The sequence below is a fragment of the Macaca nemestrina genome, chromosome 6 (assembly GCF_043159975.1).
Source record: "Macaca nemestrina isolate mMacNem1 chromosome 6, mMacNem.hap1, whole genome shotgun sequence".
NCBI classification, from domain to species: Eukaryota; Metazoa; Chordata; class Mammalia; order Primates; family Cercopithecidae; genus Macaca; species Macaca nemestrina.
In genome coordinates this window covers 88,738,261-88,763,909 of record NC_092130.1, presented here as the reverse complement: position 1 = coordinate 88,763,909, position 25,649 = coordinate 88,738,261, and the positions used below count along the sequence as shown (strand labels likewise).

The window sequence follows — 25,649 nt, the reverse complement described above, 5'->3', positions numbered from 1 at the left end:
TTGTGTTATCAGTTTTAAAATTAATATTCTTGACCATTTTCTAGACAAAAAATGCCCATTCCAAAATGGGCCCGTCTTTGGAAAGGCGCACTCCAAAATGGAGAGAATTGAGCATGGAAAGGAAATCTGGAGACCTGTGCAATTCTAGATTCTACCGTGCTTTACCTCTTAATGGGTGTATGTTACTTCATCTATGCAAGAAGAGAGAGGAAAGATCTGTCAGATATTACTAGACAAGAAGCAATGCCAATGTAAATGGCTTTAAAGTAATTCCAAGTTAAGGAATGCCTACATTGCTTTGATAAGTATATTCCAAATCAATATTTAAATTTAAATCTAAATAATAATTCAAAGCATACTTCTAAATAGAAAAAGCATCACTGAGTAATTTATACAATAAGTATGAAACACATCTTATATCTAAGCAAACTGTGGTTTTCTATGACCTAGTGGTGATAATCCAATTGCTACAGGATTAAATCACACAACTCTTACCATTATGTGTGTAATACTGCTCACATCAATGCATGGCTAGTCTTAGGCCAAACCGTCATGTATTAATTCAACTATCATCTTCCTACAAACTCAAAATGCCTACTCCATGTAATCGTTTCCGTGAACATGCCCTCTGTCTTTCAAAGCCTTCATCCATTCCGTTCCTCAATTACCTTATATTTGGGGTACCTATATAGATGCTTTTAGGCTCCAATAAGGGGTCATCTAGCAGATGGCAGAGAACTATTTAAACCAGAAAACTATTCAAACCCTCACGAAAAAACTTTCTCCAAACCAGGAGCTGGCAAGCTATATCCTGAGGATCAAACTTAACCTACCATCTATTTTTGTAAATAAGGTGGTTTTTTTTTTTTTTTTTTTTTTTGTAATATAGGTATGTTCACTTATTTACATATTGTCGATGGCTGCTTTAGAGATAATATGACCTGCAAAGCCTAAAATATTTATTCTCTAGTCCTTTACAAAGAACTTTTCAGATACTTATGTAAACCTACGTTTTCAAATGTTAGTGGACATCGGAATAAGATGAAGGGCTTAATAAAAGCAACTGGCATGTCCCAGCCACACAGTCTCTGATTAAGTAGATCTTGATCTAGGTTCAAGAAGTTACAGTGCTAACAAGTTTCCAGGTGAAGCTGACGCTGTTGATTAGGGGGCCGTGCTCTGAAAACAAGTGCTCTAAACTGTGAAGGTGCTCTAAACTGCTCTAAACTCCAGTCTCGTTAACAAGCTTTCGCAGAGGTATCTGGTATACTGGTATACAAGCCAGTAGGAGATCAGCTTTAAGAAGCAGATGCACATATTCTTGCTCTGAGCAGCATTTCTCTGCATTCAAGCATGAGTAAATAGCAATACTAAGAGAAACCTGAAATGCAAATTTTAATAATTAAATGTTTTCCATTCAATGAATCTTTAGTTTTTTAAACTCATACTTAATTTACAATAAATGCAGTATTTTATACTGTACGTAATTTTAAAATTTATAACATGATTATACATGTTTTAGTACTAAACCCTTTGAGGTATGTATTTATCTATTTATTGATGGGAAAAGGAAGAAAATATAATTTGCCATGGTGAAGTTAAACTACTTTCCTAGTTATTTAATTGAGGACTCTAATTTGCATCTTTTGACTTTGAGTCCAGCACTCTTTTAAATGAGATTATAAATGAGATTATTCTTTCTCTCAAAACAAATTGCCTTTATTTTTAAAACCAGGCTTACAAATATACAGGTGTGGCACTTTTCTTAAATATTACTACATGTGGGTTAACATAGAGCTGGGCATTCCAACTTTAAGTGCTGAAGATATTAATATGCAACAAATATGAGTCTGGAACAAACTACTGCTCATGCAGAAAAAAAAAGGACGTCAAAATTTGAGTTTGTGGTGGTTGTGGTCAATGAAAATGTGGTTTCCTATACTATGATATACAGTTGTGACCAGTGGTTTATCGTTATGATAGAAGCATCCTTTTGCTGGATATTCACCAAGAGTCATTAGGCAAAAGCAATTGTGGAAGTAGTGGTAAGATGCTCACCTTGGTTAATGATTTGGAAAAAAAGCTCTAGAGATCTAAAAGTGGGTGCAGTATATCCGTTTCTTTTATTGACTTTGATGCACTATTGGAAATTGAAACCACTTCAAATGAATAAAAACCAGTCTACTAAAGCATAATGTGGAAAAAAAGGCTTGGGTGAGATTAATATTTAAAGTGTTCACAGCTGATAAGTAGTTTAAAATATAATAGTAGTAGATGGGTCTTAGCATCTTTCTTTAGTTTATTTTTTAGGTTACAAATGTTGGTCTTCATGACACTATCTTAAGATAATAAATGTGGAATAAAGTTACATTACGGATTCTCCCATTAATATATTTTTGATTCTTACAGATTTGTTAAGAGATCATCATAATAGTAGGGACTTTTGCCTTGTGATAGCTTTCAAGGAAGAATAAAGATAAGAGAAATTATATAATTTTTCTAAGCTTTACTTTGTAACGAAGTGAATAATTATAATAAACAACTCAGGGGAATAAATTATATTTATATTTAGAATTCTTATGTTGTATATATGTATTAGTTTTAGAAAAATACAAATTAAGGGATTCTTTGCTAGATTTATTTGTTCCCATTAGTACTTTTTATTTGCTTTAAGTACATGATAAAATTATACATTATTGTAATAATTTATTTAATATTGGAATATGAGTAAAGTCACAGGATCTAGTGGAAAATACCTTAAACAAGAAATCAGAAAACCTGGGCTCTCCTGGCTTTTCTGTTGTCTGAAAATGTGACCTTAGATATTATTTGATATCTGCAGTTTCCTTTTGCAACAAAATCCTGTGATTATGGGATATACTTCTATAAGCAAGTTAATTCTTTATGTGTTGAAATTAAATTTGTAGCAATTTTCTAGGGTTGTCTTGTGGTTTATTGTTAATATAATGAGGTAACAGTTAACTTTCCACAGAGTAGCTCACAATTTTGCTACCAACTGCCTGAAGTTAACTTCATATTGTCAATGGGCAATATTTATGCAGAATTAGAACTGTGAACCTGATGTCACAGAAAGATCACTATACCAAGATATTCTTAAATATGCATAAAGGTACATTCCAAAGAGGCCATGTCATTAGCATAATGGAGACCATCAACAGTCACTTCGTGACCTCTATGATTCTAAAATTTACCATGGAACATTAGAAATACACGACCTTTCAATCCTTCTTTGGGTTCCTTCTCTAGGTAATGGGCAGCTTTAGGCCTAGAGGCATTCAATTTTGAAGGCTGAACTGCAACTACATAAATATAATTGTTAATGAAATATGTCATTGCTTTCCTCTTTTAAAACCTAGAAACAGAAATTATTTTGTTTTGGCTTTTAAGTATTGATCACAGATGAAAAATTACTAATATATTAATTTTAAAGTTCATGTCATAAAGTATAGAAAATGATTTCTTATTTTTCTTCATTATTTTTATTTTATTCATATATTCTCTAAAAATTAATTAGAAAATATGCTTTGGTTTTGTTTTAAGCTTCAAATATACTCAAAGGTAGGCTGCTTGTATTCCTTGAAATATTCTATCTAACTTTGTGAAATCTTACATAAATATTAGAAGCCTCTGTATCGTAATGTCCACTTACAATATATTGTAACCTTAAGGAATTCACTTTTGTCTTATTCCTCTTGGGCTGCATATTTCTACTTCTGCCTCTTGTGGCTGTGTCCTCTCTGTGTTGCTCTGGCCCTAATGTGAGTCTGGGATGCCTTTCCTTTTACATCCCAGAGTAATCATAAGCACAGGCTAATGCATGTAGCAGAATTTTAATAAAGGCTTGACAGTAGAGAGAAGGATTTCCTTCAGCATAATAATTACTAAATAAAAAACTGGACAGCTCCGTATCTTTTGTAAACTGCATACCGGTGATCACATCTCATGGACCTGCCCCTCTTCTTCACATTCTCTCTCTTTTTCTCCCTCTTCCCAGACCTCTCCATTATTCTTGGACCTTTCTCACATTACTTCAGATGGTCAAGATTTATGTTAAGGATTGACAGAGAGAAAAGAAATAATGAAAACTGCTTCAGCACTTTATCAGGCTTTATGAAGAACTGCAACATCATTCAGGTAGTTGGCAGCTCAATTGGGCAAACTCTCAGGACTGGGGCTCCACTGAACCCTACTCTGGGAAGGTGAACATACCAGCCACTCACCTACTCTCAATACTTCCTTCTCCACGGCCCAGTTCAGCTCCTATTCTTCTACCAACTGGTCTCTCCATTTTCTTTTCTAGCTCTTGACTTCTACCTCATGGCTTCTTCTTCCTCACTTCTCTAAAGAGTTTTCTTTTTAAAATTTCTACTCCCACTCTGTGAATCTCAGTTTTATACTCCCATGAAAGAAAGGTCTTATTAACTCAATCATTTATAATGATGTATGGTAGATTTTTTTTTTTTATGGTTACTTGATATGCTTTTTTCTCCCTCATGTCTGGCACTTGGGCTGCATTTGGATGAGATCCGATACTAGGCCCATTCAGTGACATAGCCACATGATACAAAATGTTACAGTGTGTGCACATGCCTTTGGATGTTTGGCTAAAGAGGCAGCGACTGAGATGTTACTCAACACTTTATGGCTGTTTTTCTACTGGAAGGTGTTATTGGATTTCAATCATATGTCAGCTTAACATACATAGATTTAGACTCTTCACTCTAAAACCGCTAATACTTAGAAGAAATTATACATTCATAAGATGTGATCCTTTTTCATTTTTGAGGAGATAATTTAAACATTTTATGATTTTGCAAGTAGCAGCATAAGAGATTTTTATACAAATTCACTAACTGTATAATTTGCTATCTTTCAGCATACAGTTACTTATTCCTTCCTTAATATCATTTTCAAAGGCATTGTTTTAGAGTTGTCTTTAGGAAAATAGTTTGTTGTATACAAAGTGGTCTTAGAAAAGATGAGCTAAGATTTTAAGACAATGATTTAACTAGCAAAGTCTCATAAATAAAAATATTGATCCTCACATTTAGAATAAGTAGTAAGAAAAATTAAGGGATGAATGATATGTATGTGTATTATAATGCCTATAAGTCTCAAAATAGAGCTTTCAAAAAAATTTGTATGAAAATGCAGTAAGTGTAAATATATCACTATAAACTTTTGAGTAAACCAAACAACAGACAATAAATCAGTTAGATGATGATGTAACCAAACCAAAAAGGTTTATAGTTAAAAATTAAAAAAAGAAAAAAAAAACCATTTGCCAGAAACCATGTCTAATTTGAAAAAATTGATGATTCACTGATAGCAAAACATCTTTGCAGAGAATTACAGGAATCCCAGAGCCATCTATACATGCAAATTCACAGTATAAGCTTTGCAGTTTTGCCATGTGCCATAGGCAGCTACACTTAGTAGAATTCAGAATTAACTTCCCAGAAGACTCCATAATTAGACTATTTTTACTTATAAGTATCCAATTTTTATAATTTTGGAGTAATTTATCTAGTAGGTTAGTAGGAAGTAGCCTTGAGTCATATTTAGGAATGAAAAGCTAAGGCCCACTAATTGAAGAAATTCTTGCATTTTCTGGTGAACATGGAGTCCACAAATAGGATCCTCATGGCTCAGCAATGAACGGCAGGCTTGAGACTTTCATCTCTAGGTAAACTTTATTAGATCAAGAATGCCTCCCTACAGGACTTCTAATTATGTAAGTATGTAGTTTTTTGAAATTGAATACGTTAAGGAATAAACATAGAGAGATTTCTATTTAACTTCAAGCTAATATAATCAATTTTAAAAAAATTTTTTACAATTTTAAAATTTCTGATTTTTTTCACTGCCTTAACAGTCCTATAAACAATGTGATTTTTTTTTCCAGCTGTAAAGAACATAGTTTACGCAATAAAGTGTATTTTTTGTTTCTTTCCTGACTCCCCCTTCCCATTTCGAAAGCCAGGCAAAGAATATAACCGTAAGAATTTAATTGATAAAAACCCATGCCAAAAGTCATTTTAGCAAGAAGATAGAGATGATTTGACACCAACACCGAAACTAAAAGTCTGGTGAAGCATATTTTTTAAAGATCACTTACAAAGGAAAAGGAAGTAAATTCACTTGGGAATGTGGTTCAAAAATGTTGCCAACTGCATCTGGTGATCTTTTACCAAATTCCTCCTATACTATAAAAAAATCACTTGCAATTGATCATGGTCAGTTGTTTAGAAATGTTCCCTTGATTCCTGAGTTATCCTTGGAAACTTACTCTTGAACAGATTGCTTGTTCTACTGACCAGACTTTATGCTTTTCATACTACATTTAATCCCAAAGAAATACCTTTTATCCTCATTTACTTCCTTAGAATACAGCTTTTCATCAGCCAGTATGAAAGGTTTTTTCCTGGTCCTTCACTTGAATGTGGGTTTAGTATCAGAAGGGAAAAGTACTTTGTGTTTTTCATAATGTGTGCCTCATTTGTCACACGTAGAGATGATAATTCACTCTTTATTTCTCCAATTGGGGACTTTAAAAGTCAGGATTATGCTTTGTCTCGTTGTTCCTTTGTTTCCTGGAATTCTTAAGCACCTCTAGAAGAAAATTGGGTCGCTTGTTAGATTGAGTTGAAGAGCCTTAGGGATCCATTTTTCAAGGAGGTCTATTGGGTCTGCCTCTTCCAACCCTTCAGGCAGTCCAATAATTCTGACATTCTAGTTTAAGGCAGTTTCTTAAAACTATTCTGTCTCTCATAGCACTGTATATCTCTCATTTCAAACTACTGCTTTACCATTAGATTAAATTTAAGTGTCTGGGAGCACTATTTGGTATTCTACATTTGTTGCTTTAAAATCAAGGCTTACTGCTTCTTAATTTTAATTTTAAAAAGAAAAGGAAATGAAACAAACATCAAAATAAAAACCAGCAAATGTCACAGAACTCATAAGCAATATATTTTTATTATCTCCAAAGATGTGATCTTTTCTAGAGAAGCTTCCTTGAAAATATTTGACAACGGTACATTTCTGTCCTTGCCCCTTACACTTGGCTCCTATAGTCTGGAATTACTCACTTACCAAATATTTCCCTTAAATACTAGTATTCATAAACATTTTTTTGACAGAATAAATTATACATTATTCATTTGGCCTTTGAGCCTTTCAGGCTCCATATTCAGTAGAAATACTTAGGGTTGCATTAATGTGCTATAATAGATACATCTTTTGGTTGGCTCCACCTCTTCTCCTCTTTCACCTCCATTTGCAATTTTTAGATAGATGGTCATAAAGGTCAATTTTCCCAACCATAAGAATCTTTGCTTTATTACCTTTTCTTAAAGAATGTATTATCATGATATATTTTTACTTATATGGATTTTTTGCGTTAATTAATCTACTTCAAAATAAGGTTATTTTACCTGACAATATAAATGTGCTTTAATTACCTGAACAGAACTATAGTCAGATCTTTGAATCACTATGGATTAAAACGTCATTTCACAGCCAAACAGAAACATGTTCCCAATCACTGCTCTTGAATTATTGTTATGTAGCTTGAGGCTTGTATTAAAAATCACTGAATAATTGCAATCAGATTATTATAATCAAGTACAGGAACAGTAATTACAGGTTACAGTCACTTTAAGCTGCCCTGGAAGTCCTATATTCTGATCATATGCATATTAAAAGTTTATGTTAGTGATAAAATTAATGAACAGGATTGTAAGCACTTGTCTGTAGGAAAGATGTCACATATCTTACTGTATAGGGAGTTATGCTTTCACATCAAGGACAACTGTGTGTCTACATTAATTTTTGTTTTTCTTAGGTTAGATTATAGAGAAAATAAATCAAATCCAGTTTTTCCAATGTCAGAATGCTTGTTCTAGCATCCAACTTTAATACATTTATCACATTTTCTTATGGTGATTATTATTTTGAACTCATTATTCATTTTATTGGTTTAAAAATACAACAAATATGTGAATATTTTATGTGGAGAGAAATTGTGTTACCAATGAACTGTACATAATCTATTAAGTCATCAGTAAAAGGGAGAGATGTTTCTTTTTTTTTTTTTTTTTTAATTCCTTGAGATTAAAACCAGGAAAGAGGAAAAAGAAAAACAATAATCTTTGTAAAATCAGGTTATCTTGTTTTGAAGAGACATAAAATGAAAAGGCATTCTGCATTTGCTGAAGTAGTGTATTAAAGACAGCATATTCTGATGAAAAGACCAACCCTATTTTAACTTCAATAACCTTGTTCTTTGATTCAAACAATGAATATGGTATGAGAGATATGAATTGTATTTTGATGGTTGGATTCTAAAATTAGAACTTGAAACCAAAAGGAGCCGTAGAGCCCTAGGGGTCCAATCACAGGGAAATGGCTCCTGCACACATGTGCCAGCCACTGAATCATTTTATTACACTTTATGATTCACAGCAGAAATAGAGACAAGACTGTACATACAACCACAGAATGTAAGCCGAAAATACAGAGTATGTGATTGGGCAGGGAAGTTAGGGGGGAAGACATGAAAAGGGTAAATGCGTAAGGTGTCTTCCAAGGAATTTCACTCTGTTTCTTTATCCAGATGTATTCCTGAGGATAACTGTATAACACCAAATGAGAATAAATAGGAAATGACATTTTTTATGGGCAAGATAGTCCCACAGACAAGGAGAGGAATTCTGTGCCAAGTTCACAGACTTTCTACACTCTGACAGACAACATAAGCCAGATAAAAGGCCAACCAAACACCCAGATGCTGTTGCTGGAAAATTACATACTGGAACTCAGCATCTGGGTTTCATGGCTGCCAAGTTCACCCCATGGGTGCCCATGGTGCTTGGCTCAGATACTGGGCCAGACAGGATGGGGGTGGACATCATGGAACAAGCGGATCGCCACAATGAACAAGAAGAAGATAGAAAGCCAAGTACATAATAAAATAGCATGAACCTGCCAATATGGTTTCAAATGCATGAAACCACATTTTTGTGTTCCAAACATAATGCTGAGTGCTAGTTTTTCCTCTTTGGGGTAGAGATGATTTAAGAGCCATTAATGGTAAGCCTGTGGTTACACTCTCTTACTGCGTGAAAGATGTCAGTCATAAAAGAAATTATAGTTATAATTAGAGAATGGATTGCAATGTCCTACCTTTACATCCAGTTAAAAATAGCTAGGAGGATAGCTAAACAGAATGTAGAGAAGCATTTGGTATAGGAAGCCTATATCGATAGGGTAAAAATACAGTAGGTCAATATATAAAACAGCATGAAAAATCCAAGATGGCAACAGGGTAATGAAGTGAGTATTACAGCCTCCTCTGGTTTCACCTCAGGATCATAAAAACCCTTTCAATTTATAGCAAACATGCATTTCACTGTAGATTAAGGAATCTGCAGCAATATAGAGACATTATGAGAAAATATGATGAAAATGTTCTTCCCAGGCTTATGAAGTTTGCTATATAGATTCTAACTAACAATCAAAGAATGTAAATAAGTGAATATTTTTCCAATCAATATATTTGTTTTCATTATATGTTCTTTTTTCTTCTCTGATTTAGTGTTTTGTTTTCTACCTTCAGAAATATCTTGGAAGTATTTTATATATTTATTTATTTTAAGACTACTTTTGGCCAAGAAAATATATTTTGATTCAGTTACAGCTCAGTAGGTAGGCTAGGACATCATGTTATCACATTTGTGTTTATAAATATTCTATCTTTAGGGAACTAAGCTATTATAAGTTAAAAATATGGAGCAATAAACAAGGAGTAATCGTGTATTTGCTTCTATATCTAATGGGGAAAAGGTTTTCATTAAACTTCTAATCATAATGGGCATTTTTGCATATTATTTGTTATTTATGATTTTCTGAAAGTTTTTCCTAAAATAATTATGTGCCTTTCCACTTCTACTTATTTTAAGGGGTTACATTTAAATAATTGCTTTTAAACAGATTCATGTCTCTGATTTTTTTAAAAAACTTTAAAAAACATTTGTTTGATTATGTGTAAAGAGAGGAACATAAACATATATTATGTAAAAGGTATGTTTATCTGTCCCACATTACTCAGCAACTATGTTTTTCCTTAACACCAGGAATTCAAAATATAATTTAAACAATACTGGCAAATTGAAACTCTTCTTATTTGATCCCACGCCTATCATACTGTATTGTAAGTGTTGACTTAGGCCAGTGGTACTCTACAAGGGAAATGATTATATATTTAATTTTCATCACTGTATTTCGACTGCTTAGCACCAAGCCACTGAGCTTGACACATAGTAGGAGCTCCATACATTTTGGATGAAAGAATAAATATATCAGTGAATCTTTTAAGGATAAGCACAATTACTTGTATCAATTTTTATGACATCTTATAGACCTCCTTGTATCTATTATTATTTACTAAAAACATGTATTCCCCAAAAGCAGCAGCTCTCGAACATTTCCATTTTAGGACCTGTCTATATTCTTTAAAAATATGGAGACTTGCAAAGAGCTTTTGCTTAGGTGAGTCATTTCTACCATTGGTTACCATATTAGAAATTAAAACAACTATTTTGAAAATATGTATTAATTTATTTTAAAACAAAAAGAAATCCATTAAAGCTTAGCAAAATAAGTTTATACAAATATTTATATTTTCCAAAACAAACAAAAAAATTGAGAAGAGTAGCATCACTTCATATTATTGCAAATCTTTTTTTATGTCTGGATTATAGAGGATAATTAAATTCTTAATCTGCTTCAACAGTTAATCTGTTACAATATGTTACTTTGGATAAAGCATAAGAAAACAACCTGGCCTCACATGGATATATATTTGGAAGAGGGAAGACCTTGTGAATCTCTAAAACGTTGTGAAAAATTCTATAGTTCCCCAAACTACACTTTGAGAATCACAGCCTTAGAGAATGTCTTTTCAAATCTCACTTAAATTGTCTTAACAACATTCCATTTAGTATTAAATGAATCAAAATTTAAAGATTAAGAGCTGAAAAGTTATTTTGTAAGAGTTATAAAGAATTAATTACTTTTGGTATAAAGTTATAGCCACAATGATAAATGAGTGCTGTAAAACTCTAAAATGTCTTTGAATAATTATGTAGGCAAGTATTAAAACAGTTTGTGCTAATGATTGGCAGATATTCTAGGTCTTTGGAGTACCAACTGTAATCTAGTGCCTTCTTTACTGATATTGTGTGTGTGTGTTTTGTGGCAACTTTTGAGGACGTATTAGTGGAACTATTGCCTCCTTAGTCTTAGCAGTATCTCTAAGCACTTTTAATTTAAATGATCTCATAGTTTTTCTGTCCAGGGAAATGCACAAAGAAGTTGAGTAAGTAAGCTAAAGATGTTAAAACAATCGATGCACACACACATATATATATATATATTTATGAAAGTTAAATGGACTGTGATTTCTTTTATCATAAACACTTATTTTTAGGAATTTACTATATGTTTTAATTATATGTATATTTTCTCAAATATAAACATGGAACCAACAGCAATTTATAATCAACGATGCATAATTTCGTATTTGTTCACTTAACAATTATTGATTGAACATGTCTTAGGTATCAGACACTATAATAGGTTCTGAAGATAAAACAACAAGCAAGACAAACTACCAGGATTTATGAGGATTATATTCTAATGGAAAGAATCAAGTAATAAATAAATAATGAAATGCCACCAAAAGTAAATACCATTTAATACTCATTTGTTTGGCAAATGTTAAGAAGTCTTATGGAAATATTAGAGATGATAGGCCAACAAGATATCTTGAATATGACTGGGAGAAGTGAAAGTTGGATGACCATTTGTTTTTGACTTATAATTTGAACATAACCTGTAACCCAGCAATTCTATTCATAGGTACATAACTCAAGAGAAACTTTTGCACATTTGCACCAGGAGATGCGTACAAAAGTGGACACGACAACACTGTTAATAATAGAAGATTGGAACCTACCATAGGTAGCAAATAGTAAAAGCGAATTTGGGATACTGATCCTATGGAATATTATGCAGTGCAGGAACCAAATAACTACAATAACAACATGCAACAACATGGAGAGATTGGACTTGAGCACAAGAAGTGGGCTCAGAATATTTCATTCATCATAAAGACTTGTTATAAAGTTAAAAAATAATTTAAAAATCACTGAGCATGTGCATGTGTGTGTGTTCAAACAGAAGATAATATACACAGAGTTTAGGATGGTGTTTAGCTGTCTCTGAGGAAAGCAAGAGGATAGAAAGAGAAAGAACACATTAGTGGAGCTTATTTGTATTGTTTTAGATGTAGGGTTGGATATTACATTCAGGGGTGTTCATTATGTTTTGATCAAATGATTGAATGAATGCATGAAAATGAGGATAATGCAAGGACCAAAGATGGTAGTATGTTAAGAACCAAGGATTATGATTAATCCAATTCCATGTTCCTGAGATGTGTGTGTGTGTGTGTGTGCGCGTGTGTGTGTGTGTGTACACAAATGTATTTTTTTCAGGGAGTTATAAGTGTTATGTGTCACAAAGAAAAACGAAACAGGATGTAGAGATAGAAATGTGTTGGGTTTTCTTTCTTACTGGGTATTTATATGTGAACTTTTGTATATATAAATTCATGCAATTTATATTGTGAGATGGCTCTGTCATGTGTCATTATTCTCATGTTATTGCATAATCGGCATTATGCTGAGTCTCGTGCGGCCATATTGGCCAGTGTAGTATGGTTAAAGTGACCGTCATGAACTTAGCCGTCAGACAAGTGTGGCACAAAAGTGAGTTATACTATGTGTTATCTGGGTAGCAAAAGCCAAAAGTCTTCTATTGGATTGTGTTCCTGTGCAATACTGTACATTTATTTTCAAGGTCTTTGCAATGAACAACCTCAGAAAATCATCATGTCTCCCATAAGTATGTTATTGAGGCTGTTCTTAAATTGCAAAGTGTTTTCTTTGTGGGAATGCTAAGGAGAAAAAAAAATCCCCAATAATTTCAGGAACAGGAATGGTTCTATATTTCTGAGCAATTTGTGTTTATCTTAGCGATAAACTGAACTATGCAACTAAGTTTTGCTTTGTTTGTTTATGTGTCTTGTGTTAATTGTTAAAAAGCACAGAGCCAACTTGGCAATCTACCTGTAGCAAATATGTATCATTGAACTAATTTTTATAGCAACCATGTTTCCATCTCTCTATATATCTATTCATATTTCTTTTTTGTCCTCAGTTTTAATGCATTCTATTTTACTGTTTTCTCTTAAATCATCTTCATTTCTTGATTATAACAAATAAAAATACATGGAAAATAGTCGATAACTTTATCGGTTATTATATCTGGAGTAGAAAGCGGTATTTTACACCTTCCTCCATTCAACGTTTTACTAAAGAGTCTGTTGTTTTGTATGTGTTTATGTATATGTGTGTGGGTGTGCACCCCCCAAGAGGTGTAATTCAGCTAATCAATTAAGACAACTAAATAGATTAAACAAAAACTCAGTGTGATGTGAAAATTTATTATTTTTAAGAGCATATTTGTTCAATATAGATTGTCAATCTGTATAGAAGAAAGATAAAATTAACTGTAAATCAAAACTTAGCTAACACATAAGCTAAGGGACAGGTATAGTAGACTTCCCAACAATAAGAAACTAGTATAAAGGCTTAGGAGTTCCAACAATTTTCCCTAAACACAGATAAAAAAGAGACTTCTCAGAGATAACAACAACATTTTTTCATAAATCTGCAAATAATAATATTTATGTCCTTTTTCTGAAACAGTAAAATAATATTTTCCTGAACTTCACTAGAAAACACATTATCAATCTTCAGCTTTTCTTTCACAAATGATAATAGCAATACTTTACATTTTAAGAACACCATTATTTTCCTTTATACTGCTTTCTTCCAAAGAGCTCAAAGCATTGCAAAATGCTTTTTAAAAAGTTATATTCATGTTTCCCTTCCTTTGATCCCTATGATGAAATGCAACACCTCTATGGTGAAATACAGCCATTGCTTATGACAGTGAATAACAATTCCATACAATTCACAAGAAATAACATACCCAATTAAAACTGTAAAGGGGTCTTAGAAAGACAGACTTTAATTAGAGAAACTGGAATGTAGCCAAGCAAAAAAAGTACCATGAAAAGTGGTCATGACCTCATTTTAACACTCTGCCTTATTCAGAAGACCACATCTACAGTAGCCCATTGCATCAGGCTGACTTGGGGCACTGATTGAATCAGCACCAAATAAATGGGAACAATGTCACATACTTAATCATCATCTGCATTTATCAAAGCAGTAGACTTTCCTTGGCGAACCTCCTCCATCAGTTAACGACCTTGTGTGTGTCCATTCATGGATCATGGAACAACACCAAGTCTACCATCACCTTTCATAAGTACTTTTTAAAAATAATATATGGCTATCAAGTACAAAACCACAGAAATTTTATATAACCTTCTAACATCAAAGGCTAAAATTATTTCAATATAAACATTAGGCATTCAAAGACAACCATCTTTAATTCTGAAAAACCTTTGCTAGAAATTTCAGAAGCTAAGTCTCACTAATATCTCAATTCAGTCATTCAGGCTTATTAATTTTATGCCTATAGTAGGTAGAGCAGCAGTGGATAAAGAGTAAAAATAATAACAAAAAGAAAAAGAAAGATGGGCATCATATTGTCCCATTTCTTTTAAACATAATTCAATTATAATATTACTTTGGATAGAGAATGTTTCCTGAGCTTCTTTTCCAAGTCATAAATATATAATAGAGTCTAACATAAAGACAAAATTCTGTTTCATTGGATTTTTGATGCCATATGAGGTTTTTACACTACTTTAATCCTGGAAATTGCTATGGAAGAATCAGTTGTAAAGTTTTCTTTCTTGCATGCTTCCATGACTTGGATCCCAAGGATGGAAGTATAGAAGACTTTTAGCATGTCATTGGAAGCAGTTCCAGTTACCGGTGATCTATCACCTTGGCCCCCGACAATTAGGTCTGAATTTCTGCATTCAGCAATTGCTCTCCTGCCACAAAGGAGAAGTGGGCTGGCGATATCAATGGTTTATGTTCATCTCTATCACCTCAATAAAATCTTTTGTTTAGAGTAAGTACATAAATGTGGCCTAAGATTTATATTTAAATTTTATTTCTTAAGAAAAATCTTTGAATGCACTTCTAGCTAAAAAGTCTGAAAACAACTATACTGTCTTACATAATAGACTTTATTGAAAGTAAATTTTTTCCCTTTCTAGCATTCCTTTAAAAAAAAAATCTGTTAACAGCATTGGGTTCCTTGGGTTCAGGGGGTAATAGTCTGCAAACTCCCACTCCCTCCAAGAATTGTACATGTGACCCAGGCTTGGCTAATGTTGAGTTCTCTGTCTCTCTTTGGACAGGCTATGGAGATGTGGTGTCAGGCTTGTCAGCAATCATGCCCTCTGCAACACAACAAGCCTTCAAAAGGTGAAAAGAGGTAAAGAGAAAGAGGAACAACATATGGACACTGCAGGGTCCCTGAATCTAGACTGCAGGGAAGCCTACTATACTCATATTTTCCACCGTTGGTTTCTCCAAGCCAATAGATCCTTCTCTTTTGAAAATTGGAACTGGGTGCATGTCACATGAAGCCAAAGAGAAGTGACCCAAATATTAATGGTCTATGTAGTATGGCTGGACCCTGTATTAAGTAAGACTCAGTATACAGAGCTGTATGGTGTTGCTATGCAATGTCGTTACTGCCTGATGGGATTAACACTTTCCCAAAGAAGGTAGCAGATGAACAAATAAATAAACACATATGTAGTTAATGATCAAATGAGACATGTAAAGAAGAAAATGAACCTGATGTTGGGATGGAAAACTAGGGGACATACTTTGAAAAAATGGTCAGGGAAGCTCTTACTAGGGACAGATTATGCAGACCTAGATCTAACAGACGTTACACAAAGTAATTTTAAAATTAATGTTTTTAATCAGATCCTTTCCAAGTGTATTATTAGTCTTTTAAAATGTTTCTGCTTTTCCTGGTTAGTAACAAAAATGATACTACTAATAATAAATAATACGCCAGTGAAGGAATATTTACTGAATATTCCTACCTTGCAGTCGCCACTGGATAAATTTTATATATTTTATCCCATGTAACCTTCAAAATTCTACAAGGTTAGAATTATTATTATCATCATTTTACAGTTGAGGAAACAGAAGCATGTAGATATTAACTACTAGCTAGTAATCAGAAGGTCCCAAAAAATCCAAATACAGAGTTTGTTCTCTTCACCACTATCTTATTAGAAGTGTAAATCATAGTTGCTGCTAAGTTTCAAACATTACAAGTAGGCATTCCATAGAAAAAGTCCAGGGCACAGTGGTTCATGCCTGTAATCCCAGCAGATTGGGAGGCCAAAGTGGGCAGATCATGAGGTCAAGAGATCAAGACCATCCTGGATAACATGGTGAAACCCCGTCTCTACTAAACATACAAAAATTAGCTGGACGTGGTGGTGCGTACCTGTAATCCCAGCTACTTGGGAGGCTGAGGCAGAAGAGTTGCTTGAACGCAGGAGGCAGGGGTTGCAGTGGGCCAAGATTGCACCGCTCTACTCCAGCCTGATGACAGAGAGAGACTGCATCTAAAAAAAAAAGAAAAAAAAGAAAAAGAAAAAGAAAAAGTCCCTCCTCCCTTAGATATCAACTCTTTCCATTGGGATAAACATTATCGAACATTTGGTGCATTCAGGGCATTCATTATTTTCCTGTACATATAAAACCATGTTCCATGCTTTCTAATAACCTATGATATTATACACACCATATATTTTGCAAGAAATGTTTGTAATTTGCTTTCACCCAATGGATATTCTTGACATACATAGTTACTTTTTGTGTTTACAAAATCAATTTTATTCAACTTGAATGGTTTTTAAATACATGTACACAGAGTGGCATACAATAGACCATCGATTCTTTACTATTTGGTCTTATGCTTTAATTCTTGGTTTTGGACTTTTTCTACAGCTCTTTCTGCCTCCTAAATAATCCTTTCTTGGCCAGTTTTTGCCTATTGCCTAAAATTCAGGAGACAAGTTTACCCAAAAGTCACAAAACTTTGGAATTAGGTAAGCTTTTCAACTTGAAAGACTGTCTTCCTCCTCTATTCCCAGTCTTTCCTGACCTTCCTGGTATTACACACATGGGAAGCAGATCTACCCTGTATGTTCTTGGATAGGATAAGTGAAGAAAGTGAACAGAAACCATAAATATTTACAGAGTTCCTACTGTGTGGCACACAAGCACACTGGACTCTGGATCCTCCAGGGTAGATGAGGTCAGTGGGGTTGCAGGCCTCAAAAAACTCAATGTGAAGACAGAATGGACACCATCTTGCAATTTTTGTTCTTTTGTAATCACAAGAGTATAATTACTAGAATTAAGAAAAAAGAAGCACGAAGGGCCGTGTCACTATTCCTTCTTCCACCTTTATCATTTCAGGACTGGGTTTAAAACAGCAGGCAAAATATCTTTAAGCAATGGCTGAAGAAAATCTGAGTTTCTCTTAGCTACACTTAAATCCATAGAACACTACTTCCTTTGTTAGTAATGAGTTCGATTTAGGAGAAAAGTTGTCTCAGCTTGGGTGGCTAAACCAAACATTCTTGTAAGCTGGTTGAACTGCATGTCATTAAGTGTAAAAATCTATTGCAAAGCCCCCAAGGTTACATTAAGTCAATGCAGAGCCTTGTACTCCCAGGAAGAGAGACAATTCATAGAGGGCTTTAAGATGAGCACATTGTGCCAACCAAAGCAGAAGTCTTCAGTATCGCTTTCCCCACAACCTCAAATCATTATAGGCTTCAAGATTATATTTGTTACTCAGCTTGTGAGATGCAACCTGTAAGGTTAAAAAAAAAGTGTCGGTGATGACTTCCATCGCTCTCACTGTGACTATTTGAAATCTTCACAGGTATGAGGTCCTTTCTCAGATTATTTTTTTTTCCCATGAACTCTCTGGAACCACTTATTTCATTTTTTAAAGGCAAGGTAACAAGGAACACATCACTTCATATCTATATTGTCACATGCAGTTTCTTTGATAAAACTACCACAAAAGGAAAAGTACCCCCACAAATGTATCCATGGTTTCAGAGGCATATTATAGTACTTCAGTGTTCCATGATATGAGCTGATTTTCCCACTTGGTGCTGACCTTCTTGCCATCTAAATACCTTTTTATCTATTTTAGTACTTTATTAAACTTTTATTATGTGCCCAGCAAGACTATGTACACTATTTCCTTTCAGCTTTATAGTGAGCATCAGGTAAGTATTATTATTATCTACCTTTTTTTCAGATGTGAAAACAAAACAACAGGATGACCTTGGCTGCAAGGACACATGGCTATCACATGAGGACCAAGGACATAAGCCCAGAGACTCCAGAGTCCACACGTAATCCAATATGCCACCAAGTTCTTATTAAAAGGGTTACGCAAATCTGCATCTAGCAAGGAAACATGTTACCTTCTGAATATGTCTATGGAAAAAAAAACTTTAAACATATTTTACATATTAGGAAAATAGTGGTTTACTGCTACTTACATACCCCAACTAAATGAAGCCAGAATTTTAAACACACAATTACTATCATTTGATCAAATACTCATCACTGAGGAGAGGAGAGAGTAGACTTTCAAAACTCATGTCTATCCATAGCTACTTCTCTGATCTTGGGCCTCAGTTCTTACATGTGTAAAATGAAGGAATGAGCAGGAATTTTGGTCATAAAAAACTGTTTTTGAATCTAAATACTAATTTTTAAGTCAGATTAAATTAATCTTACAGGACTTGACATTCTTACAGCCCTACTAGTAAATCTGCAGATAAGAGCAGTGATAGAGTAATACTGTAAGGAATTAAGTTGAACCCACTCTTACATTCTATGGGTATGAGTTTATGGACCCATATTTAAGAGCAAGATTATTGTACTTATTAGAATTGGTTTCTATAGGTAAGTAAAATCACGGAAATAGAAGTTACCTCTATTCAAGAGAGTAAGAAATAAGGAACCCAACCTGGATTCCATTTCTTTTAGTTTACATTTTTTTTTCGGGTTTGTTTACTATGTGCCAAACACAACTTAAAATTAAAGTAATATTTTACAAATTATTGCTTTAAAGCAAAAGAAGAAAAGGGTCTCTGCAGGGAAGTGTTTCCCTAGAGTCTTCCTAATACTGATGAACACTAGTTTTTGAAATGTCAATTAGTTTTGAGCTTAACAGCTAGTCATTGTCTAAAAGGGCATGGAGCAAAACTTTTCAAAGTGTGGACTAAGGAGTATTTAACTCCTTAATGCCAAGGACTGGCCATTTACTCCATTGCTGGCCACTGAACCATGAGAATGCCAGGTCTGATTAGTTGTGGTGATTAGCAGGCTGACATTAGGACTAGAATCACTTGTCATTTGCTTACATTGACAGACTACCTACAGAACTTTATAACTTTTATCAGTGCAATGCATTCCATTTAGTAGTATTATGGAATTCATATTTTAAAAACTTTTATAGACTGAATAGGTTTAATACAGTGTATACACTTTTTGAAATATGATCTAAAATTACTATATTTTAGTGATTGTCTTTGTCATTTAATTGGTATAATGGTAGAAAATAGAACTTTTTGTTTCTTAGGCTGTATCTTAGAGACAATATATATTACTTCTTCTAAATCTCTGCCATCTAAATTTCACATTTTCCTATTGTTCTCAGTAGAGTAGGACCCTCTTAAAAGAACATTTACTAAAAACTTCATAAAAGAGAAGAATTCTTATGGGGAAATGTGTCTTTATAGAAGAGTTACAATCTGATTAAGACAATGGAAATCAGAAAAGTAGTAAGAAACATTTGCTCTACTCAAAAATGTTTGTTTGTAAAGCAAATAATGCTCGTATGTCTAGGGGATTATACATATGAATTCCTCACTATTTACACCATTTTGCTACTCAGAAACTGTTAAAACATTTGCCCAAAGTCTTAGAACTAAGTACCAGTCCGTATTTTTGAAAATGCTCTTTCTACTGCTACGGTCTTCATTTTGCCTTCGTTGGCAATTACCTAAGCACGTATTGGTAGGTTTTTCTCCCTTAACATTTGTATATAATTCAATTTCTTTAACCATATTAGGACCAAGAATCTAGTCTTAAACAAACTGAAAATTCTACATGAAATGCAGTAATTCTATTGTGGAAAATTCTATTAAAGTATCTATTTAAACTATAAAAAGATACTAAAATATAAAAATAGGATACATTTAAAAAATTGCATATAGAACTGAAAGACAAATAGGCTCAGAAGGAAAAATTTGACGAATATCTTAACTGCTAAAGCACATAATGTAATATAAGGACATAGGTAGTGAGAAATAAGGGAATGCGCAGAGTAGATGATCTTCTAATGGGGGTGATATTGGTAGACTATTTTGACTGCACCTCTAGCATGTGCTAAAAGATCTGTGACTAGAAGAGAAAAAGGGAAACCAGCAATAGAGCAATAGTGCTGTGAAGGAAAAAACTGAAGCAGAACAGTAGTAGAATTGAAAAAAAAGAAGTCTTAAGGATACTATAAAAATTTCTTCACATTTATTTTCATTTTATTTTATTTATTTATTTTGAGACAGGGTCTCGCTCTGTCACCCAGGCTGCAGTGCAATGGCGTGATCTCGGCTCACTGCAACCTCTGCCTCCAGGGCTCAAGTGATTCTCCAGTCTCAGCCTCACGAGTGGTTGGGACCACAGGCATGCACCACCAAACCTGGATAATTTGTGTGTGTGTGTGTGTGTGTGTGTGTGTGTGTGTACAGATGAGGTTTCTCCATGTTGCCCAAGCTGGTCTCGAACTCCTAAACTCGAAACAATCCCTCTGCCTCAGCCTCCCAAAGTACTGGGAATAAAGGCATGAGCCACCGCACCCAGACAAATTTATTTTTAGTGTTAGCCTTTTAATATAAGTCTTCTTAATAATGTTGGCTTTTCTTTCCAAATCACATTCAAGTAAATATTTACTTTTTCTATCACTGTCCTTGAGCTTTATTTGTCATTATTATTATTACAGTTTTCCAGATTGCTCAGCAATTTTAAAAATATATTCGTGGTTCTTTCCTTTTGTAGATATTACTATGTATTATTCTTTATTATAGAATTCTATCCTGGTATTTCAGCCTACTCGTGTTGTTCAGTCTACTTGGGCATTTCTAAACGTTCTTTTGATTTTCATCACTATTAACCAAAGATTTTAAATTACTTTCTTATCATTAAAGGGAGTTTTTTTTCTGATCAACCTTCTATTTACTATTACTGGAACTATTTTTATACAGTGAAGAGCTTTTACTATTGGTGAGTGCAGTGTGAGTATAGGCGCTGACACTTATGCTCTTGAGACCTTAGGCAAGTTATTTTACTTTTCTGATCACTATCTATAAAACGAAGATAACAGCATAAATTCTAAAATTGAAAATGAGCAAAAAGCTCTGCATATGGCAGTTTAAATAGATCATATGCTCTCTGCCTAGGATAAGGCTGTCCACTCTCTCCTAAGACAGTTACTTTCATTGTCCAGAAAGTCACCAATCTGTAGTTCAACCTACTTTTCTCAACATCTCCAAAGCAGATTAATATCTTCAGATTTACTTATGTTTAAAGTTCACGTGGCTATGAATAAAGCCTAATATTAATTAGTTAACAAAAAACAACTGACACAGGGAACCAGAATATTTTATGTTTAGATGTCTGCCCAGATGATTTCCCCTTATGGACAGATTTATGAGTCAATTCCTCATAATATTACTTTGTGAATTTACAGTGAAACTAACAGTCATATATCTGAAGCAAGGGGCCAGACCGTTCTTTCCCTATCTGCAGATAAAAAGTGAAGCAAAACAATCACTGGGAAATTCTTTTGTGAATATGGAATCAAAGCAAGTGGGAATTAGATTGATTGAATGTTTTAACATCATCATGCTAGTAGAGCATGATAATGTACCCATCTCTCAATAGAAATGAGTTTAATAATATTAGTAGCTAAGACTTATGGAATACTTCCTATGTGCCAACTACTGTTCAAGTACTTTATGTGAATTAGTTCGTTTAATCTTTATAAAAATCCTTGTAAGAAGTGCTATTATTATCTCTATTTTATAATGAAGAAACTAGCCCAGATGAGTTAATTAACTTGCTCAGGATCACAAAGCAAGGAAGTGGCAGAGGGAGAATAAATTTGCCTGAGGCCCATATTCTCAGTCTCTGTTGTCTAGACTGACCTTGTATCCTGGAAAATTTTGGGTGAGGGGAGCATTGCCAGTCTGTGCTTATGATTCTCATTTTCAGTATTTCCCAAGATATTGACTTCTTTTTAAAATAGTCATCTTTTCTTTAAATATGACTTATTTCATTTTTAGCTAATATTTATTGAGTGCCTACTGTGTGTCAAGATCTCTACTAGGTACTATGACTATAATGGATAACAAGAAAGATAAAAAGACCTGTTTTTGTGGAACTTGGAGTGTGTCCACTCTAAATGCTATATGAATGAATAGATGAAATTAATACAGAAGTTAATGGGTGGTGGTGAAAAATGAGATACTAAGACAGAGAACACAGGTGGAAACCCATTTTCTATAACATAGTCAAAGAAGATGACTAAGAAAGTGATATTTAAGCTCATATCTGAGGACAAAGAAAACAACAATCAAAAAGCACTTCTGGCAAGAAAGAACAGTAAGTACAAACAGTAAGTGCAAAAGAAAAGAGCAAAGGAAAGAATGGAGTGCATTCTAGGTGTGTTAACCTATTCAAATGTTGCAGGACTGAGAACCACTGTCTTTTCTTGACTTATCTGTACTCCAATTTCAGTATTTTACTATCTGAGGAAAGTCATAAAAATTGTTTGTCACAATGAGTAAAGTAAATATGTTTATTAAAAAAGACAAATCTAAAATATAAGGCTACAGAAGATAAGCAAAACAGATGGAAAAAGATATATCAAGCAAATAGCAACTAAAGGAAAGTGAAGATAGCTGTATGTTTAGTGGTGATTTGTGAGATTTTGGTATACCAATCAAAGGCCAAAACAAACTGAGAAAAATAAGCATTATTGGTGGTAAGGACAGCAATAATGCACTATCAAAACTTTTTTTTTTTTTTTTTGAGACGGAGTCTCACTCTGTCACCCAGGCTGGAGTGCAGTGGCAGGATCTCGGCTCACTGCAAGCTCTGCCTCCCAGATTCACGCCATTCTCCTGCCTCAGCCTCCCTAGTAGCTGGGACTATAGGCACCCGCCACCACACCTGGCTAATTTTTTGTATTTTTAGTGGAGACAGGTTTCACTGTGTTAGCCAGGATGGTCTCGATCTCCTGACCTCATGATCCATCTGCCTTGTCTTCCCAAAGTGCTGGGATTACAGGCGTGAGCCACCGCACCCAGCCCAAAACTTTTAATTAATCAGGATGGTACAATAATTCTTAAACCAGGGTTAAACTAATATTCAGATTCAAAATATATAAAGCAAAAATCAATAAAACTGTTGGGAAAAAAATGCTAAACCCGACACAATAAAGAGGGATAGATTCTCTCAGTGATAGATTGAACAGGCAAACACTCAAACAGATCTAAAAGAAACAACACCATACAGATCAATGAACCTAAATATAATGACTTCTTTCAAGAGCAACAACTGGAGAATACACTTCAACCCCCAAGATATAGGAAAGATTTATAGGAATTGATCATATACTAGGCCAATAGCAGTTCTAAAGAAAATTGAGAAAATTGATACCATATAGTTTGTATTCTCTGATCACTAAAATATTACATAAGAAATCAGTGACCTCAAAATATGTTAGTATTGAAATAAGAAAACAACTTATGTATCAAAGAAAATTATAATGAAAACTAGAAAATACTCAGAAATGAAAAAGAAGAAAATTATACCTAACATTTGTTGGAATCTGAAAAACCAGTTCAGAAATGGAAACATATTTGCTTAAGTTATTTGTGTTAATACAAATGAATGTGAAAATAAAACAGGTAAGAAGTTAGAAAAAGTAAGAATAAATGCAAAAAAAAGGAAAAGAAATAAATAATAAAGAAAATATGTTAATGAAATAGAAATCTACTACTAAAGTTAATTAATAAAGCCAAAACCACTTCTTAGAAAAATATAATAAAACACAAAAACCTCTGTAATGAAGGGAAAATATATAGGTACAAATAATTTTCAGAGTGAAACAGGAAATATAATTACAGCTTCAGTAGAGATTAATAGCATAGAAGAATATCATAAAATATTGGTCATTAAATTTGGTGAAATAGATGCATTCTTAGAAAATTAGACATTATTACATTTGAGTCCAAAGAGAACTAGAAAATTCAACTACTATGTAAACAGAATAAGTAGGTTAAAATCTCCCCATTCAGAAGAAAGCTGTTTTCAGGAAAAAAATCTCTCAGTAAGAAGAAGGAACAGGGAAAGGAAAGGGGAAGGAAGTGAAGCAAGTTATGGTATCAGGTAAAGTCTAACACTGGCTTCAACAGCAAGAGGAGTCCAGAAGCATAATGACACAGCAAGCTTATGGGTCTTGAAGTAGAAAGGCCAGACTTTTGTACCCTAGTATTTATTGGCTTTCCCTGGGTAGAGGGTTTAATTTCCCAGTCATCTCTAGTGAGCTGACTATGGTCAGGCAAAGGCAAGACTCCGGGGACCACAGGTGAAAGTGATTAGCTCCAGCACTCCAGCAGCCAATGGGAAGCCAGTCAGGAAAGGGCAAGTGAGCAGAGCATCAAAAATATGTTAAGAGACATTTTGCATCACCTTAAGCCTTCCCAAAGCTCATGGACAAAGATCTGGAGCAATGTATGACCTGTGTGCTAGAGAAGATCCCCTAAGAGTATTATCAGAATATTTGAGGTAAGTGTATCTCTAGAGGGAATCAAAAAAAATCTGATGTTTCTATTAATTACAGCTAGACATACATCAGCAAGTCATCTTATTGGTGACTTCTTCAAATGTAGGCAGAAGGACCTACATGAACCTTCTAGCTGTGTGTGAGTCTAGCTGACTCCTTTCCTCCTGTAACCTGAACTTGACTGTCACATGAGTAACCAAATGGCAAAATGGGACTCCTTTATTTCAAGTGAGACCATGAAGTCTCACAACAAAAGAATTGGTGTCATCTCATCTGTATTCCAAAGACGCATGCCAGGCCTGTAAAGGAGGGCTCCCTAAATGTGATGAGAGGATCCTTCATTCAACACCTGTAAGCAAATAATAAAATGTTGAAATCGAACAGCACCAGGAAGAAAAACATTTTTCCAAAACAAAATCTGAGAATGTTGTAAAAGTTTCCCATCCTCCTCTCTTCTAAATAGCTATCCAAGCCCTCCCCATGAGAAATTTGTAGAGGTTGCATTCTTCCAAATTAACAACCAGAGAGAAGGCTTTAAGAGGGTTACTCAATTGGTAGTGTGATCACTAGAATTAGGGATGTGGTAGTCTAGTCTCTGA

The 25,649-nt window shown here is 34.0% G+C and overlaps 1 protein-coding gene across 1 annotated transcript in view; it reads left to right on the top strand.

Moving 5' to 3' along the window:
- The window catches only part of LOC139363953 (uncharacterized), an 84,558-nt gene that overhangs the window by 19,383 nt on the left and 39,526 nt on the right, over window positions 1-25,649 (top strand). The window contains exons 4-8 of the mRNA XM_071099198.1: window positions 4,016-4,155; window positions 15,494-15,570; window positions 17,115-17,215; window positions 18,448-18,544; window positions 24,963-25,052. Coding sequence (XP_070955299.1) covers window positions 4,016-4,155; window positions 15,494-15,570; window positions 17,115-17,215; window positions 18,448-18,544; window positions 24,963-25,052 — 505 coding nt within the window. The remainder of the gene's footprint in view (window positions 1-4,015; window positions 4,156-15,493; window positions 15,571-17,114; window positions 17,216-18,447; window positions 18,545-24,962; window positions 25,053-25,649) is intronic.